The sequence below is a fragment of the Spermophilus citellus genome, assembly GCF_964194105.1.
Source record: "Spermophilus citellus genome assembly, chromosome: 2".
NCBI classification, from domain to species: Eukaryota; Metazoa; Chordata; class Mammalia; order Rodentia; family Sciuridae; genus Spermophilus; species Spermophilus citellus.
Window position 1 is genome coordinate 31,154,114 of NC_138183.1, and position 20,015 is coordinate 31,174,128.

The following is a 20,015-nucleotide window of genomic DNA, read 5'->3' on the forward strand; positions in this document are numbered from 1 at the left end:
GAGAACTTTGGCGCTCCGAGCAGAACCACCCTTTGCTGGCCAGTCGTGTCGCTCCTCCGAGGAAGCAAGCGGCGTTGGCGACTGGGAGGAAGGAAAACGGAAGAAAGGAAGAGAGGAAGTAGCTAGGCGAGGAGGAAGATGAAGCCAGCGCTGGGGGATCCGCGGGAGGGTGGCCGATAGTGGAGCAGGGCGGATTTGGCTGCTTCCCCGCATCCCGGGTGTGAACGCCCTCTCCAACGCGACCTTAGGAAATAAGTGAGTCTTGCCTGGGCGGAAAAGGAAAAGAAACCAAGTGAGAGCATTGCTCTTCTCTCACCTCTGCTCCCTCGGAACTCCGACTGCTTCTCAGCCCAGCCGTCTCGCCGGGCCGGACGCAGTGCCCTAGGCGCCCTGCAGATGGGGCGGTCAGGGAACCGGCGCCCAAGCCGCGGGTGACAGGCGCTGGCCCGCCCGCCTGCCCCGCTCGGCGGACGGACCCGGCGGGCAGAGGATGCAAGACAGAGGAACCCGGGAGTAGGATCTGAGACTGCTGAGTACGCGCTAGACTCCAACTTGGATGGCCCAGAGACCGCTCTAGCCCCTGGGACAGCTTCACCGTGTCCAGTGAAGCTGCGCTCAGGACCCGGAGGCGGAGACCTTAGGCGGCGGCTGCAGAGGGGCGAGCCGGGCGCAGGAGGGGGCGCGCTTTCTCCCTGCGGGTCTCAGTAATGAGGAGACTGAGTTTGTGGTGGCTGCTAAGCAGGGTCTGTCTGCTGCTGCCGCCGCCCTGCGCGCTGGTGCTGGCCGGGGTACCCGGCTCCTCCTCGCACCCGCAGCCCTGCCAGATCCTCAAGCGCATCGGGCACGCGGTGAGGGTGGGCGCCGTTCACTTGCAGCCCTGGACCACAGCCCCACGCCTAACTAGCCGCACTCTGGACGGCAACAGGGCAGGTGCCCAGAGGGATGAGCCAGAGCCAGGGACTTGGCGGCCGCCGGCGCCCTCGCAGGGCGCACGCTGGTTGGGGAGCACTTTGCATGGCCGGGGACCACCGAGCGCCCGAAAGCCAGGGGAGGGCGCCGGGGCCGAGACCCTGTGGCCGCGGGACGCCCTCCTGTTCGCCGTGGACAACCTGAACCGCGTGGAAGGTCTGCTGCCCTACAACCTGTCTTTGGAAGTAGTGATGGCCATCGAGGCGGGCCTGGGCGATCTGCCGCTTTTGCCCTTCTCCTCCCCAAGCTCGCCATGGAGCAGTGACCCTTTCTCCTTTCTGCAGAGCGTGTGCCACACTGTGGTGGTGCAAGGGGTATCAGCGCTGCTGGCCTTTCCCCAGAGCCAGGGCGAGATGATGGAGCTCGACTTGGTCAGCTCGGTCCTGCACATTCCAGTGATCAGCATCGTCCGCCACGAATTTCCACGGGAGAGTCAGGTGAGAGGAGTCTGAAACGTGGAGTGGAGCTGTGCGCTGCTGGAGTCGGGACCAGAGCGAGGGGGAGGGGGGAGGAAAGGGCTGGGGGGAGTCTGGAGGGACTTGGGGCTTTATAACTTTGATATTGTTTAAGGATTAGACCATGCCCATAGATGGTAGATAGAAGGACGTCGGCAGAAGTTGAATGAAACATTTTAAGCGCACATGGAAATGAAAGGCGAGGCGGGGGTTGTGGATGGAAGGAAGTGGGGAGAATACGCGGGGGCGGGGGATAGTGTTTTGATTAGCTGGGAGAAATCCAGTGAATGCCCAACGGAAGTAAAAGTCAAGTTTCAGGACCGTGGAAAGCGACCGGGATTCTGAAGACTTGAGGGAAGAGTGGGGGTGGGGATCCCTGACTGCTACAATTTTACCCTCCCAAGAGTAATTCTGAGAGCATGTGGCAGAAAAAACAGCATCTGCTCTTTATGACTTCTTCAGGAGGCGTGTCTGAGCCTTAGGCGATGGTGTAAGACAGCACATCTCTCTGAATTGTTTTGAGTAAATAGAATATCTCCAACTAGCACAGCAGCATAGGCAAATAAGAGTGGTTAATAGTCTTGGGTATTAGAAAGCTTTAGACATAGTATCTGATAGTGTAAAAATGCATGTAGAAAGTCACTTGGGGATTGCTTCTTTGTCCCACTTTAGTTCTATGTGATGTGGACTCAGAGGCTAGTATGCAATTGCTGTGCTCAGCCCATTTCTGCTATCATTCTCCAAAAATAAAGGAACAAGGATCTAATTATTTAGTTTCCTATGGGTCAAAGTGCTAAGTATGTCTTCAGAGAAAAAAAAATATGAACCTAAGTGTTTACCAATAATATGAAGAAGTGGATATTAAAGAGAGGTTAGGGTCCGTTTAGCTGAAGAAGTGTTCTACATTTTATATAATGCACTTATGACAATGTCAAGATGTATTAGCCTTCACAAAATATTTATTAAGCAAATAGATAACTGACATTGGCCCCATTTTAAAGATTGAGAAACCAAGGAAAGTTCAGAGTCTGGATGAATATTGCTCAGTGTACTAGTAAGAGTCCAGGCCCTGGAAGATTTCTTATTCTACATCAGTTTCAATTCTGTCCCTTTAGCTGAAAAAAAAATCATTTCTAATCTCTCTTCTTCCACTTTTGATATATATGCAGACATAAAAGCTAAAATGAGTAAGGGCAATATACAAGTGAAAAGTTTGATGGAATCTATGTATAAAATATCAAGGGAGTACTAAAGATTTCTTTTTCTAGAAAAATGAATCTTCCATTTTTAATCTTTGAAAAGGCAAGTACAAACTACTTTCAGCAATTGCCCAGAAGATTCCCATTTCATGATGAGCTAGAGATTTGATCTGCAGAGTGCAGGCTAATTAACTTTTATCTAAAATATTTCTGTCACCAGAATCTGAATGACTGTAGGCAGCAGAAGGGAAGACACAGAAAACACAGGTGCACAACACTGCCAATGGCCAAAGGGTTATAAACATGAAATTGCATCCATAGGGTGCAGCATTATTAATATACATACAGAATCAGATCTAATGAAATGCAGGAGTCAGCATTGCTTGCTTCTCATCATTACTTCTTTATTACCTAATACTTCAGAAGTTGCCAATAGTGGTCACAGTCTCCAGACTTCCTTCCATTTGAAGATTGTTTGGCAAGAGTCTTAAAGAGCAAGAATTTTCTCCCAAAATGAGCGTCCCTTAGTTAGAAGGGAAATTGCCTGTGTTGCATGATCGATGTGTGCGGTATACAGCACATTACACCAAGGAGAGGAGGAAAACCATGAGACAGCATCCAGAATCAGTAAACTTCAGAGCTGTGAGATCACTGGTGGATATAAAGACCTTCAGGGACAACCCTTACAAGCTGGCTATAAAATAAATACTCTGCCAAGCACATTTACTTCTGTATTGCATTTCAGAAATGCATTTTAAATCATGGTTGCCACTGTCACTTTCATGGTACACATTTTGAGAGGGAGGGATTATTGTATTAATGAGATCTAGTTTGTTCAACTGACAACATTTTCTTTCATCTCCCTTTGGATTTTAAATTCAAATATATCTAACTTGTCTCACTTTTAGTATATCATGTCATTCTGTAATATTCTATATTAAAAATATCCTGCTTAATGTCAAGTCACTGTAATATGTAATTTTAGGATATGACTATACTCTGCTCTCAGCAAAATTAATAACTGATCTTTCCCTCGCTTCTCCTGAAAAGTGGACCTTTCTCTATTACACTGATTTTTTAACTTATAAATATTAAAGGATGTCAAAGTCATTTTTCACATTAAATAAAATTGACTTAATTTAGTCACTGTCCTTGAAGTCTACTGCCCAGTGACCTAATTTGTTGATTGTACCAGTGCCTGAATAAACTATTCTAAAAGAAAGTGGAGTTAACCGTACAACCAACTAAAATAAAATTGTTTCCCTTATATTCAAGCAAATCAAAGTTGCTTTTAGAGTAGGAGTAGCAACAGCTGTTTTCTCTCCCTTCCTTTTTTACTGCTTCCCTTCATTGGAAGGTTTTTAATTAACAAATAGTGACTTGGTAACATCCTGCCACAACTCTTGAACAAAAAGAGATACCAGTAAGGTGATCTAATTCCTGAGAAATCCTTACTGCTTATTTCAATATGCTGTTTGTTCAAAGCATAAATACATAGGGTCAGTCATCAGCTTAGAAGGGACGTACTTTTTTTCAGGCAGGGGAAAAAAACATTAAATGTAAGTTAGTTAAACTACCCACTTTTGGAAAACACATGCATATTGTCAGCACATAATAAAAGCTTAACAAAACATTCCACAAAGTAGGGGGTCAAAGTTCATTTCCATCCAAAAATTTCTGACTTACCTAGCACGCTCAAATTCCCACTTGAGGCTAGCCCTTATTATTAAAATGATCACTTCTTAGTTATAAATTCTATTCCTGTGACCTTCAAGTAACTGATACTACATATGAGCCCAGTTTCATTTATATTTAAGTTATATTAAGTTCCAACAGTTATTTTTTCTTTCTCTTCCCTTCCCATACTAAGTTTTCTTCTAGGGGTTTTAAATAGTTTCTTCCAAGTTAAATCCATAAAATTTACCTGCTGATACAGTGACAGATGCATACTTTTTTTTCCAAAATATATATCTCATGTTAATTCCATATTGGTTTCATTAGGCAGAGTTAATGAAGTAATATAATTGGCATAGACTCAAACCCTGCACAATTCAAAAATGACTACATGAGTATTTTCAACCTTTATTGAATATATCAACCACAAGTTTGCCTGTCTTATGAACCATACATGCTAATTAATATGTTTATTTCCATGCAAGTGTTATAGATAGTCCATTTTTCTTCGACAACACAAAGTTAAATACTGACACCCATTTATTAGAATTTGACTAGCACAGCATAACTTTTGCAAGGTACAGTAGACAGAAGAATGATACCACTACATAACTTAGGTGCTTCGTCAGAGTTCCAGTAAAGGACAGTTGTTTTTAAAATGTCTATTCTCAACTGTGTTGTTTTTTCTTGAGTTGCTCTACAAAAAGCTCGGCTCACTCTCCTCTGGGGAAAGTATTTTTCTACAATTCTTGATGGATGGCTGATTGTAGCACCTAATTGTTGCTCACTTGAAGATAAACCATTTCAAATTAAATGTCAAGTGATGAAAAACACTTTTCTTAGTAGTGATCTTTTCTAGGTTCCTCTTAAAGAGCAGAGACCTGGGATTAATTTGGAATTTTTTTAATTTAGTGGTTTATTCATACTATTTGTTTATTTTTCCAGATAAGTAGAGTGGAAGAAAGAAACTAGCAGACACCATTTATTGGGCAAGCAGTCTGTCTAACCCACATTTCTTTTTGTTTACCACAAGAGTATCATTTAATCCATAAATAATGTATATTTGCTCTTGATCTTTCCTGATTATTGTATCATTGAGTTAATTCATGACTGAATCTGTTGAGCTATCTGAATGCCAATTTGAACGTTCAATCCTTAGTGTTTTATCTTCTGATGTTGTAAAGGACATAATGAATTTGGTACCATTAAATTTTTATTTCATGAACACTCTTAAATTCCAATCGCATTGGTTAAAAGAGCACAATGTAATGGGAAGTATATGAAATAATGTCAAAAGATTTCCAATCTACTTCTGCCTCTTTCTTACTTGGCCATGTAAACTTGGACATGTGACTTTCTCTTGGAGAATCTATTCTTATCAGTCAAATGAATGTTTCTCATCAATCTGAGAGAAGTGTTTTATGAATCAAATTAGAAAGTGAGAGTATTTTGGATCAATTGATAGTATTAGTCAAATAACTAGTGGAAAAATGATGAATATAATTTGGTAAGAATCATTAAATCCTAATTCTTCACTAATTCTCCATTAGTTATCAAAATGAGATATGATTCATAGTATAACATCTCCATCCTCCACCTTGCTCCTTACCTATCCCTTGTATTTTTTTTCTCTTAAAAAGAAAAAAAGTAAATATTTTTAGGGGGATAAAAAAACTAGGTTCCTTAAATAGGTTGTACACTTGCCTAGAAAAAGGAGACAGGCCATAGTACTCTTTCTGTATCAGTGACAGTTCTTACCTGTTATATCCAATACAGCTTCCGGAAACTTGAGAACTATTATAGAAGCTATGGCAAGAAGCCCAGTGTTTTTGAGAAAGCTTGCTCCTTCATATAGGTCACAAGTTTTTTTCTACATGCAAATTTATCATTCATGCAACTACTAACACAAGAGTTCATCCCACCCACTTCCATCCCATTGACAATACCACTATGCACACTACTTGGCTGGCTCATCCAACATTTTTTTTTCATGACTAGCCTTTCTTGAAGAAAAAAAGCAGTGTATTGACTTACATTGGCATAATCTCTTTATTCCATCACAGACAGATAATAAGTACCTTTGCCCTGGGCAACTACATGGGGCTCTCATAGCAAAGCATTGTTCAATTTGATGACACCACTGAATGTAGAGATGAGAAATCTCATTATCTTTTCTCCTGCCTACTGTCCCTACTGCCACAAATAGAGAAGAGCACAGCACTAGAAATGTGATTCTGAATCTATAAAACTAAACAAGAAGAAAGAACATCTCTTAGCGTCTGCCACATTGTTTTTGAATGAATGCAGGGGAAACAAACTCATGGAAATCTGAAAGCCACTACTCGGTTGTCTTTCTCTGATCTTTCCTTTATGGGATGATGGGAGAAAAGAACAGTGGGGGGAAAAGCAAGCTAAGAATAGTCAATTTTCTCCCCTTCCTTTAACCTGATGCCTCAGCCATATTCTCAGATATTTTCCTTTTTTTGAAAATGTGTAGGACTCATGCACTTTCAGGAGAGACTGTCAGCTGTGTTTGATCTCCTGCATTGATGGAGCAGGTTGATCCCTGACCTGGGTGATAGGTCAGCAGGAGGGAGCCCTAACACCGGAAGGCTGGTCTCTGTTTAGCTGCGACTTGTGTAGCAATGCACATGCCCCTTCAAGGGTTCAAATGATGAACTTTTAAGCAGGAAGATTCTTAGTCGTGCTGAGGTATTCCTCATCATTATTCATTTGAAACATAGATTTAAGAAACATTTTAGTCGTGTGTATTTTTGTAGCATTTGTGCTTTTCGAGGGTTCTTCACAAGTACTCAGTATTATCCTCCTCACAGCCCTGTAAGGTAGATGACAATGTATAAGCAACATATAAAGAAGTTGAAAGAGCTTATGCACTGATGCAAGTGAGAAGTCCTCAAAAGTCCTTTTTAGACCAGTAGCTCTTTCTGGATTTAGCATGTTGTCAGTCTACAACCAAAGAACTGAATAGACCCATCCTAGACAAAAGGATCAAAGTTTGCTTTTTAAAAACATGTTAAATATTACATGTTCAACCATGGGAATTTAATTAGTTGAATCATGATATGGAATACTATACAGTCATTTAAAATAAATATATTGGCACAAGTAGAAAAAATTACAAAAAAAAATGTAAAAATGCTCCCTTGTTTCAGTAAAAATGGTAACAGAAATGTTAATATAAAACCAAGTAATAATTTGATGGTAAAAGTCCACATTTTGTCTTCTCTAAGCTTCTAATTTTCTAAAACTACATACATATATTTATCTATATGTATGCATATATATGTGTATATATATATATAATCCTATACAATTAAAAATAAGATAAAAAGATGTTACCTTCATACTTCCACATCTATCCTTTCAATACTTTAATATGAAAACAAATTCCAGAAAAAATATTCTGCACAGCATTTTTAATTTATCAAAGTCCTTTTTCACCTAATTTATCATTTTAACCTCAGATATGCCTTGTGAGGTGTGCAGGACAAATATTTTCATTTTTGTAATGCAAATGAGGAAATTTAGACAATAACGAAAAGGAGTTAAGAGACTAGAAGCACAGAGCTATGTTCGAGTCGTAGCTCTACAACTCCTTAGACATTGGACCTTATGAAACTTGCCCAATACCTCCATGTTTCAATTTCTTGAATCAAAATGTGAATCTCTCCTGAGTTTATGGTGAGGACCACATCGTGTGTGCAACATCGTGCACAGTGGGTTCTGATGATGATCATGATGATGATTACTCATGTCAATACAGCAGAATGAATAAGAAACTAATCGGAATATGAAGTCAAGTATTCTAGCTGATTATTCAGGGAACTTCTACATGCATTTTTAGTATGTATACAATATAATAATCAAGCTTAGGACATCCTGCCTCAGCAAATCAAGTCTGAGAAAATGGAGAAATCTGCTGTTTTGAAACCCTACTTAGCACCCGTCCTGTCTGAGACTGGGAAGCAGGTTCTGTTTCATTTTATACATTTTACAGCTGGAGGAAAAAAACTGAAGAGATGTTAAGGTTGAGTTCCTCTCTTCTAAAATACAGTGATTTCACTCCCTAGTAATCATGACCCAACTGACGTTTTAGGCTTTTGTTAAAAAGGGCAGAGTCTAACTTGACATGGAGTGAAAGTTCAAAATTTTCCCTTTTTTTCCAAAGGCTTTATCTGTATTAATGTAACTGACTGTGACTTACTATAATCCCAATAACTAGGGGATACTTAGTACCCCTGCCCTGTACTAAGGCTTGTAGAAATAGGCATCTATGAAGCAAACTCTTTGTGTTTTATTAGATGCTGACTATATCTAAACCATTTGGTGCACACAACCTGGAGGGACTTTTTAAAATGCAATTGCTTTTCTGATTACAAAAGTACTGCATATGTGCCACTACTCATGCATGTCCACAGATAACTGTGAGTAACATTTTCATGCATTTTATTCTCTCAATTAAGGAAAGCCCTATTGGCATTCTAATTATGCATTGGCATCAAAGAAAAGGAGAAGAAAGTAAAAGAAAGTCCATTTTTTAAAATTCTGAAAAGTCATATTTGACAAGGCAGTTGAAGCGTGGGAATTTTGAGCTTATGATATTTCTATATTAAAAGGTGGGATTTTCCTGTGTATTTCCAGCCTGCCTTTGTATTTTTTAATGATTCTGAAAGCGGCTGAATCTGTACAGCTCCAAACAATAGTTCAACCTACATTTTTCAGTAGCATTCTGAGGAATGATTTAGAAATGGGTTGCCACTACTGCCCTCTCAGTTAGAGGTAGTCAATAGCTGAACTTACTGAACATTAGAGCACCAAGCACTTTGATGGCTACACAAACTGCAGCAACCTGTTGGTGTTTTTTGTATTGAACTCCTCAACTCAAAGCCAATCAAAAGTTGGGTTCATATTCCAGATTAAAATTAAAAACTACTGAATTTCATGAATAAAGCTAAATGCTCATCCATATCTTTACTTAAAAGAATTATGATCAGTTTTGGTTATGGAACGCTATTTGTTGTATCCCAATCAGAGATTCTAAAATGGGGATTCCATTAAACAAATAATTTGCTTCTTTATACTGTGAATGTAATAGAAGCAGGTATATATACAGATACACAAAGAGAGAGACGTTGTTGTATTGAGTCTCTTGGTGCATTGGGTTACACACACAAATGCTTCAATGTGTATCTAAAGAGGAACGAGAAGTCCACACCTGAATGAAACCAGTGTGCACCTGGTCACAGGCACAGAGCGCCATCTAGTGGTCTCCAAAATACAGCTCTAAATTGAAGCATCCTAGGAATCCAACCTCAGGACTGGAAAGGATTCCAAGCAGCTATTACTAGCTCCTTTCCTGGTATTTTGACTGTAGGAAGTCTAGATTAATCCACCAAAGAGAAGAACTTCTGCCTTCCATTAAGAAGAAGTTTCAACAACCACCCTCTTCTGCCAGCATATTTATAAATTGCAGCTATAAGCCACAAAGTAAGAAATCTCAATGTGTGTGCCCAGAGGGATTGAGAGAAAAACATGAAGGATTTTAATAAATTTAGAATTGCTTAGAGGTTATTTATTTAGTTAGTTATTTGTACCATGGATTGAACCCAGAAGCGTTTAACCACTGAATCACATCCCCATCCCTTTTCATGTTTTTATTTTGATCAGGGCCTCCCTAAGTTGTGAAGGCTTGCCTTGAACTCGTGATCCTCTTGCCTGGAACTCATAATCTTCTTGCCTCAGCCTCCTGAGCCATTAATATTACAGGTGTGCACCACCACACCGGCTCTTGAGGATACTTTTTAAATAACTGTTTTGTATCACTATGTTCCTAAAGCAACATGAAAAGATGTAGCCATTTTATTGTGTTAAGCATATCATTTATTTCTGATTTAAAAAATATATATTCCTGTGGGTAATTCTGAAATTTAGTAAAATGCTAAATAATGAAATTGTCCACAAATCCAGAGCCCCTAAATCTATAGATATTTATCTGAATTATAAAATTAAGGTCATGCTATTTTATTAATTCTCTTTTTAACTCACCCATATATAATAATCATCCTTCTGTGTCATCAGTATTTTCCATTATTTTAATGGCTGCATAGTTTGCCTCTGAATGGGTTACTTAATGATTTATTTACATAACCCTTGTTGTTTGATAAGGTTTTTTGTTTTTTTGATTTTTTGTTTTCATTAGAAGTTACATAGCACTGCCACTAATGAGACTTTACCAGACTGCTCTTCTTAATATTCTTGTCGTTTCTTATGCTGTGGAGCTCCTTCATATTTGGGTTCGGTGAATTTTCTCCTCCTTTTTCCTGCTCTTTCATTATCTTTTATTGATTATGCTTCTTATCTCTGACCTCTTATTAATAACAATCAGAGTGCTATGCTATCCAGTATGACAATTAATACTCAAATGTGTATGTTTAAATTTAAATTAATTAGAATTCTACAAAATTTAAAAGTCCATTCCTAAAGTGTACAGACTATCTCTCAAGTATTTCATGGGCACATATGGGCAGTGAACAGTGTATAGGATAGCACAGACCCAGAACACTTCTGTTTTCATAGAAAGTTCTACTGGACAGAGCTGTCAAAGAATTATACTTGCAAGGAAGAAAAACTCACTCATGAAGTTCAAAATAAGGGACAGGAGTTTGTGTGAAAATCTGTAGGAAACTGGAAGAAACAAGAACATGTAAGGGATTGCTAGTCTGCACCACTGGGAAGTGATTTGAAAGTTAATTTCTTTTCCCTTTTTCTGGGGCTCCTGCTGACTGTCTTTCTCTTACTTTCTCACTTCATATTCCTCCATCCTCCTTTCTGGACTAACTTCTCCCCCTGTCTTACTGTGTGTAACTTCGTGGTTCTTTTGACAGGACAGCTTGATCTCTATATGACTTCACAATTCTAACCAAATCATCTGACTACATTTTATTTTTAGTTTAAATTCTCCAGACATCGGATTGGCTTAACCCACACAGATGGGTCCCACTCCATCCCAAATCATACATATTCCCTTAATCCAATCAGCAATGGCCAGATTCCTGAGTTAGGTACTCAGTGTGAGCCTTAGAATACAGCAGTAAATAAATTATGTAAGCCCCTGCTCTCAAAGAACTCACCTTCTAACAGGGGAGACAGACAAAAAACAAAAACAAACAAACAAAAAAATGTGGCCACAAATAAATAGAGGATGTTATTTTTAGGTAAAGACAAGTACATTAGAGAAAAATAAAGCAGGAAAGAGGATTAGATAATAACCATAGTGGTCAAAGAGAGACTGTCTGAGGAGTGACATATGAGCAGAGAAGAGGTTTAGGAGAGAATTATGACTGTTTCTAAGGAAAGTGTTTTACAAGTTAAGGGCGAGAAAAGTGCAAAGATCCTGAGGTAGGAAGAAGCAGAACTATAAACATTTTTTTTTTGGACAAATGGACTATTCTTAGTGACATCCATAACATAATTTGTTAGTGGACACGGTCTAAAGCAGGTGTAAATAGGGAGGAAATAACCTGATCTGGTACACCCATTTTAGCATTTCCCATGTTTCAAATCTTGAAATCACCTCTGCATGTGGCAAGACCAGTGATCTCTAGATGGAATTTCCAGTTATAGCTCCAACATCTTAGATTGAAAATATTAAAAGACATCCTGAGAAAGGGCTCTGTCACACCTATAAGACTTCTCATAACATCTTACACTTCTACCGTTCCTTGCCAGGTTCTGTTACATTCCTGGACATATTTTTCATAGTCCAATCCTTCCTTCTTATTTTCACATTATGTCCTTCCACCAACAATCCTGAGTAGCCTCTAAATCTCTAGTTTCTTTCCACCAAACCATGCTATACCCTGCTGCTAGGTAAATCTTCCTGAAGCAACTTTCACTTATTCACTTATTCATGAAAGTATAATACACTGAATTTCATGGTACCCCTGCTCATTTTATTACACAATATTCTCTTTGCTTTTCCATGTTTCAGTACAGCAACAGGGTGAAACACACACCTTAAATAAAAATGACTCACTAAAACAGTACTAAACAAAATTGGAATGGGGTATACTACCCTTTAGAAAATGTATCAGATTCCCCAGGTTTTGTAAGTGCTTATAATTCAAAAAAATCATTCCATCCCCACTGACATGCTAATGTTCTGACATGCCTCCCCTAAGGCCAGAGAAACACAGATCAGTCATCTGCAAACTTATAGAACTTGTCCCCAAAGCCTTCCACAAACATATGCAATGAACTCTTTCCAGTTCATGATATTCTGTTGAGAAACAGGTACTCAGAAAGCACAAGATCTCTTGGAATTAAAATGTATATATAATTTTAAAAAAAAATCAATAAATGTAAATCATCATATTAAAAAGCATTTCTCTTTTATATAACTATATAGAAAGAGGGAGATATATCCAAGATTTCACAATTTTCAGATGAATTATGCTCTAATTTGGGATTGATTTTTCCATCAAAACAATGTTATCTGTGACTGTTCAGACCTCAAGCCAGGCCACAAGAGCCTGTTTGACCTACAATATAGCTGAACTTGGGTATTAATAGCTATGGGCACTAAACATTATCTGTAACAGACTTTCTGTCTGAGATCAAAGGGATGTGGAACAGGAAGGAGAACAAGACAGGTTAGAGTTCCAGAATCATCCATAGAGCCTGGTTTCCTCCATATAAATTATAAATATTCACCCACTTAACAGGTACTTGTGGAGAGCTTCCTGTGCTCTTATAAAAAACCAGCACAGGTTTCAGTGAGTTAATGTACATAAGAAACACTTTGCAAATTCATATTTTTGAAAACAGATGAAAGGCATTATTATTGAAACATCTTTTTCCTCAAGAAAATTCACCCCTAGTCTCAATTGTGGAAGTCTAGGTTACCCTTGTTCTGTCCTGCTGCGGTAGACCAGAGTGATTGAACTATAACTTCTACCAGGTCAGCAGCAGCTGCAAAACAGGTAGAAGAAAACAAGGTTTCACACTTCCCAAACAGAACCTTGAAAATGTTTTATTTATTTATTTGTTTGTGTGTCTATTTATTTATTTATTTAATCTGTTCTAATTAGTTATACATGATAGTAGGATGCATTTTGACATGTTATAGATATGTGAGTATAACTTCTCATTCTTCTGGTTGTACATGATGTAGAATTACGTTGGTTGTGTAATCATCTATACACATGGAAGAGATCTCTTGGAATTAAAATGTATATATAATTGGATGGATAGTAATGGATAGTAATGTCCCATCCATTCTACTATCTTTCCTGTTCCCATTCCCCCTCATTTCCCTTCACTCCCCTTGGTCTAATCCAATGTACTTCTATTTTTCCCTAACATGCCCCCCCCTCCTTATTGTGAATTAGCATCCACATATCAGAGAAAACATTTGGCCTTTGGTTTTTGGGGATTGGCTTATTGCACATAGCTTGATATTCTCCAGTTTCATCCATTTACCAGCAAATGCCATATTTTGTTCTTCCTTATGGCTGAGTAATATTCTACTGTGTATATATACCACATTTCTTTATCCATTCCATCTTTGATGCTCCTGTAGTCAGGGAGGGGAATTCAATCAACTCCTCTGCCTGCCTTGAGGCCTACAAGGGAAGAAGGGAGTTTGGAGAGCTGACAGGAAAGGTAGATTACAGCTAGGACACGGGTTAGTATAAGAGAGCCCTTAATACATCCTTTGCAGAAGTAGAAGGCAGTCACAGTCCGAAAGGTCAGGAATAAATCAATAAACACAGCCTTGGCCACACCACCTCTGCCTACAGTACTTCAGTACCTCCTACCTGGCTTCTCTGCCATCTCTATTGTATTCTACAAGCTGCTGTCAGAAAGAAAAGAAGGCCTCTAGTCTGCTTACGCCCTTTCACTTTTCCAAAATGAGAGCCGTGTGCCCCCAAATTTCAGGATTCGCATACTGCTTCATAATTTTTCCCTATCTCTGCATCACCTACTGCTATTCATCTTCTAAATTCATTTGCTGTTTTGAATAAACATATTTTTAAAAATCTTTTCATCATAACATAAATGAAAAACTAGTACTGCCTACCATAAATAGAAAGTAATGGTAAAAATAAGTGCACAGTGAAAACATAAGGGTTCTAGCTAGATACCCTGCCCTGAACTTGAGGCCCTTTATAAAGGAGGACTTTTTAGGTGCTAGAGAAGTGTGAGAGTCATAGTGACACCGGAGGCTTCTCCTTGACCAAGCAGCCTAATGAAATGCAAATTGAAAATGGATTAAGTTTCTCAGTGTGTGGTTCAGTGTTGTTTAATGAACCACCTAAAATCATGCCTTGAACCACCTAGAGTCTGCCAAGCACTAACCTATAGAATGAATTTTGAGCAGCCTGGTGTGGCATTAGAGACCCTTTCGTACCTGTCCTTGCTTAACTTTTCTACTTATTTCTTAAAAGCAACCTTGGCCTTTGCACTTAGTTCTCCAGCAATGCCTATATGGGCAGTGCTGTACCAAACCCTGGCACATGCTACTCTCCCTGTTTGGCATGCACCTTCCCCTTGGGTCTGCCTGAAACTCCCCTTCAACCTTCAAACCTTTGCTCTAACACCACCTTTTCTGAACCTGGAGTTCTGCCTCCCCTTGTCCCCCATTACAGTTCCTTTCCCTTCTCTGTGGCTTTGCTACCTTTCTAGATTGCATAGTAAAGCAACTCTCCTCAACCAGACTGAACTCTAAGCTCTTCATATTGTGTGTGGCTCATAATAGATGCTCAGTGATTATTGATTACATTGAACAGATGATCTTTCCATCCCCTCCTGTGTAAAAGAGCTATGTAACCCCTGTGGAAAACCCACTGTCTCTCAAGGTACTTTGATGTGAACCTAAGGATGTAGATTGACATACAAAGAGGTTCCCCATTCACAGAAAGGTAGAGTTCAGGACCACCCAGAATTTAGTACTCAGTGGAGAACAAAGCCGAGGGAGTAAGGCCCTTGGGGGAAATTGATTTCATAGGAAATAGAAAACCTGTTTCTATGACCCTGTTAAACTTCTTGAACTGACTTCATTGTCCCCAGATCATTTTTTAATTTCCTGTAGGCCACAAGTGACAGAAAAGTGGCACTGTTCTCTGGTCTTTGAGCCGCTGCTTACTCAAACCTTCATTCCCTCCCTTCAGATAATTTTACCACAGAGTGTGGCCAAAGATTCTTCTTGACTTTCAAAATTAGAAAAAGTCAAAGTTGATGAAAAGTAAAGTTCCTGGAATTAATCATTGGTGAAAAAGAAAAAGCCCGGAGTTATATTTTATCCTGTCATCTCCTATCAAAGAAAATTCCGACAAGAAATCAGACCTGTCTAGGCTCTGCCAATGCTGTCCCCACCTCTCCATTGAGCTTACTGCTTGGCTGTCACTAAGAATCACTCTTTAGGTAGCCATCGGCATGTTAGCAGTACCTAGATAACTTTTCAAAATAGGGGTTCCCAGACTCACCACATAAGAAGCCCTGGGGCTGGAGCATAGAAATCTATCTACAGTACAAACAGCACAGGTGGTTGTGTGTGCTAGTGATCCTGAATATCATTTTTTGGGACCATATTATCCTAAGAGTCTCATCTCATATAATTTGCAAAATGTGACTGGAGACCCCCTGAAACCAAATCACATTTGGTGATTTTTAAAGTGTAGATTCTCAGCCTCACTAAGTTCCACAAAATTACAAGCTGTGGCCTCCTCTCTGCATTTTTAAAAAGAATCTCCCCCAGGTGATTCACATATGCACAGTACAGTTTGAGAGCTAATGACCCAGGGCAGAGAGCGCAAATTTAGATGCCTTGTAGGGGCCAGGAAGGTAATGGAAATGTGCAAAACCAGTCCCAAATAATACAGTAGGGAGTAGCAAAATCACAGGTAATGCAAGAGTGCTGACCTTTCCAGAGCAGGCAGCCGGCCCTGCCGAGCTGCCACCAGCTGTGATTCACAGGGAATCTGGCCAGATATCCTTTTTTGAAAAAAGCCAGACCAGATTTTTTTATATTTAAAAAAATATATTTATATTAATATTTTTAAAAATCTCTTTAAATATTGACTACTCAGTCATTGTTTAAAAAACAAACTTCCAGACTGCTGGCACTGGAGGGTCACCAGATCAGCACTTCTGGTCTAGGAAATGTCAAGGCATTTGTAGCAAATGAGCATTAACCAGAAATGCCTTGATGCCTGCCTAAGTAATAGGAGGTGACAGACCTGTAGCTATTACAAGTATGATACCTCTAAGGTGCAACTAGAAAGAGCTCTAATAAGTACATATGGAGAGAGCTAGACACCTTCATTTGGAAGCAAGAGAAGAAAAGTGAATATAATCTATTCCTGGTGTGCCCATAAATGCATCTTATAAAACTTAACTCACAAAAGAGAGATAATGAGATAATAGCTACTCATAATGTTGGAGGTATCAATTAAGTAGTATTAAAGGTATTTATTAAATAATATCTATCAATAAATAACACATATTTAATATAAGAATCATGTATTTATTGATAGGTATTATTTAATCAATACTATATAAATAATAGTTTATTTTGAGTGGATTAACAGCAGCACCTGACATAATATATATTCCATTTTTTTTAAATGGCAAGGGTAGGCATGTAGCTCAGGGGTAAAGGACAAGCCTAGAATACATAAAGACCTGGGTTCAATCCCAGACACACAAAAATAAATGTTTGTTTGTTTATTTTCCCATTCCTTAGGTTTCTGTTTCTCACACTAATTCAGCAGGCACTAAAGGAAAGCAGGTTCATGGCAAAGAGCTGACACACTTTCTTGATAACATTTCTTTAATGAGATAATTAACAAGATGGTGATTCAAGAATCTCCTGAGAAATGTCATTTCAAATAGGAGAATCCCTGAGTTTCTTTCCTCTACTTTTTGTGGCTCCAAATCCTGTGCAAAGAAAGCTACTAAATAAGCCGTCTCAAGAACTCCTGTGGATAATTCTGGAAAAGCAGATAACACTGTGGGCCAGGAAGGTTGCCTTCATTTTATTGCACTCTGCTATATACTGATATTAAAAAATAATAATTTTCATATGAAAATTATTTCATAGTTATGTTCTAAAATGTTACAATTTAAAAGACTAATAATTTTACTATCTTCACATACATTTTATCTATATTTCCAGTTTTTGTCCTCTTGTATCTGTGTTTTTACCTCTGGGAGTCTACTGTTTTATGATTTATTTGTGGTTGCAATTCAAGAGTCTATCATAGTGCTTTGCACATAGTAGTCACTCAAGTATTTGTTTAAGGGATGAATGAGGTACATATTCTGCTTTACTCACTTCATTATGCTGAAAATTTCATAAATCTCCGCAGATCCCAAGTAAATCATACTTCTCTACCCATTTTGCTAATCATTTTCTGACTATAAAATCTGAAAAATGTGAAAGTTTAGAAAAAACTGTCAATCCCACTATCCAGAGACAATCACTCTTAACTTGAGATGTTTTCTTCTAGAATTTTCTGTGTAAGACTTTTTTTTAAAAAAAAAATGGAATATTTTAACTCAAATTCTTCTATTTAATATGGCGTTGTTTGTATTTTCTCTTGTAAGGGGAATCCCAGTAACATCATTACATTATTAAATGCATAGTTGTTATGGTGTAAATAGGAGGTGTCCCCCAAAAGTTTGTGTATGAGACAGTACCAGGATTTTCAGAGCTGAAATGATTAGATTATGAGATATGGTCTCATGGGTGGATTAATTCACTGATGTGGATTAACTGGGTGGTAACTGTAGGCAGGTAGGGTGTGACCGGAGGAAGTAGGTCACTGGGGGTATGACTTTGGGGGTTATATTTTTGTCCCTGATGAGCAGAGAAAGCGTTCTCTCTCTCTCTCTCTCTCTCTCTCTCTCTCTCTCTCTCTCTCTACCCCCCCTCTCCTCCCCTCCCCTCCTTCCTCCCTCTCTCTCTCTCTCTCTTTATCTCTCTCTCTCTCTACCCCCCCTCTCCTCCCCTCCCCTCCTTCCTCCCTCTCTCTCTCTCTCTACCCCCCTCTCCTCCCCTCCCCCCCTTCCCCCCCCCTCTCCTGTTGTCATGTCCTGAGCAGCTGTCCTATGCCACACTTCGGCCATGATGTTCTGCCTCACAGTAGGCCCAGAGCAACAGAGTTGGCTGCCTATGGACTGAGACCTCTGAAATAGTGCACCAAGTAGACTTTTCCTGTTCACATTGTTCCTATCAGATCTTTTGGTCACAGAGACAGAAAAGCTGACTAAAATAATGGTATTTCAGGTTATCAAATATGTTTGGAATGTTGACATTTAAGATGGTTATGATTTTTGTCTCAAAATGTTCCAAAGCAAAGATCTTTGTTCCCTCACATTTTTCCCACTTTGTGGATTGTTTTCTTAGCATAGATTCCTAGAACAGGAAAATAAATACTAGCTAATTAGAGTATTTCCAAAGACTTTTTTCACCTAGGGTTTATGAATGGTGTATTTTTTGCATTCATATGTATCCCAGCATGTCTTTGTTTTTTTTCTTACAAATAAAAGACAGATTGACAGGGCATAACATTTCTTTCCCAAACAAACTCAGTTAGATATCACTTTACCATCATTGAGAATTTAATGTAGCAGAAATGAGAAGCCCATGGTATTGGTATTTATCTTTTTGAAGGTTACCTTTTTAATTTTCTTTCTTCCTACATGGTTGACAGAATTTTTTTATTAAAGCACTTTGCCAGATATGTCTAGGTATAGTTCAGTTTTATTGATTCTTGTCAAGAATGTGATATGCCCATCAAATTCAGATTTTTTTTAATCCTAGGGGAAAAGTTCAGATGTCTTTTAATTAGTGCTTTATTTGTTTTTCCTTAACTACACTATAATTCTTATATTGGTCCTATATTCTTTATCTACCTAGCCTAGGTGACCAAAGTGCTCATATTCAATTGAGGAAAATTTTGAAAGAGGAAAGAGGAGTGGTAATCTGAGTACTGACACACAGCCACCTGCCTATTGTCTTTCTCATTATTTATAGTTCTTGATTCTTTTATTCTGTGTCCTGGAAGATTTTCTTAATTTTGTCTCCATCTCATTAATTCAGGGTTTTGCAATATCTGTCATGCTTTTTCTGCTTCCAAAGCATAATTTCAAATTTATTGTTGGATTTTCACCTTCTCTATTTCTTTCCATTTATCAACACTATTCCTTTCCATTCTGTCCCACTATGATCTATCCTCACATGTTCTCTTTTTGTGAATTTTTTATGTTTCATAAACATCAAATTATCCTGCCTGATTTTAAATGCCAGAGTTTTTGTTTTCCAATTTTCTATTGGCTTCTAGAATCATTTTCATAATGTGACTTCCCTTTCCTTGTAGCATTTGTAAAGGACCCATATTTTTTTGTTTTGTTTTGTTTTAATTGGGTAAATGGGCAGGAGTTTTTATTTTAGAAAAATAAATCAACCCATCCCCTCTGATTGCCAACAAACAGGTTACTGAACTTGCTAATTGCCTTACATTGCTTTCACTCATGTGCAGGCTGAATCCTTTTCTAATAAATACAGGTGGGCACTAAGTGGCTGTGCACATTTCCTTTACCAAATCCCAGTCTTTAGCAGCCATCAGGCATGTGATGTGGTTCTGCTGAGCCAGGCTGGCATCTGCTTCTCCCCTGCGGGCTTTGCTTTCTG

The 20,015-nt window shown here is 38.9% G+C and overlaps 1 protein-coding gene across 2 annotated transcripts in view; it reads left to right on the forward strand.

Moving 5' to 3' along the window:
- Positions 1 to 707: 707 nt before the first annotated feature.
- Positions 708 to 20,015, forward strand: part of GRIN3A (glutamate ionotropic receptor NMDA type subunit 3A) — a gene marked incomplete at its 5' end in the record, with an annotated part of 175,024 nt that continues 155,716 nt past the window's right edge. For both annotated transcript variants that reach the window (XM_081281130.1, XM_081281131.1), the window contains one exon: positions 708 to 1,406. In XM_081281130.1, the coding sequence (XP_081137256.1) occupies positions 708 to 1,406 (699 nt within the window). The remainder of the gene's footprint in view (positions 1,407 to 20,015) is intronic.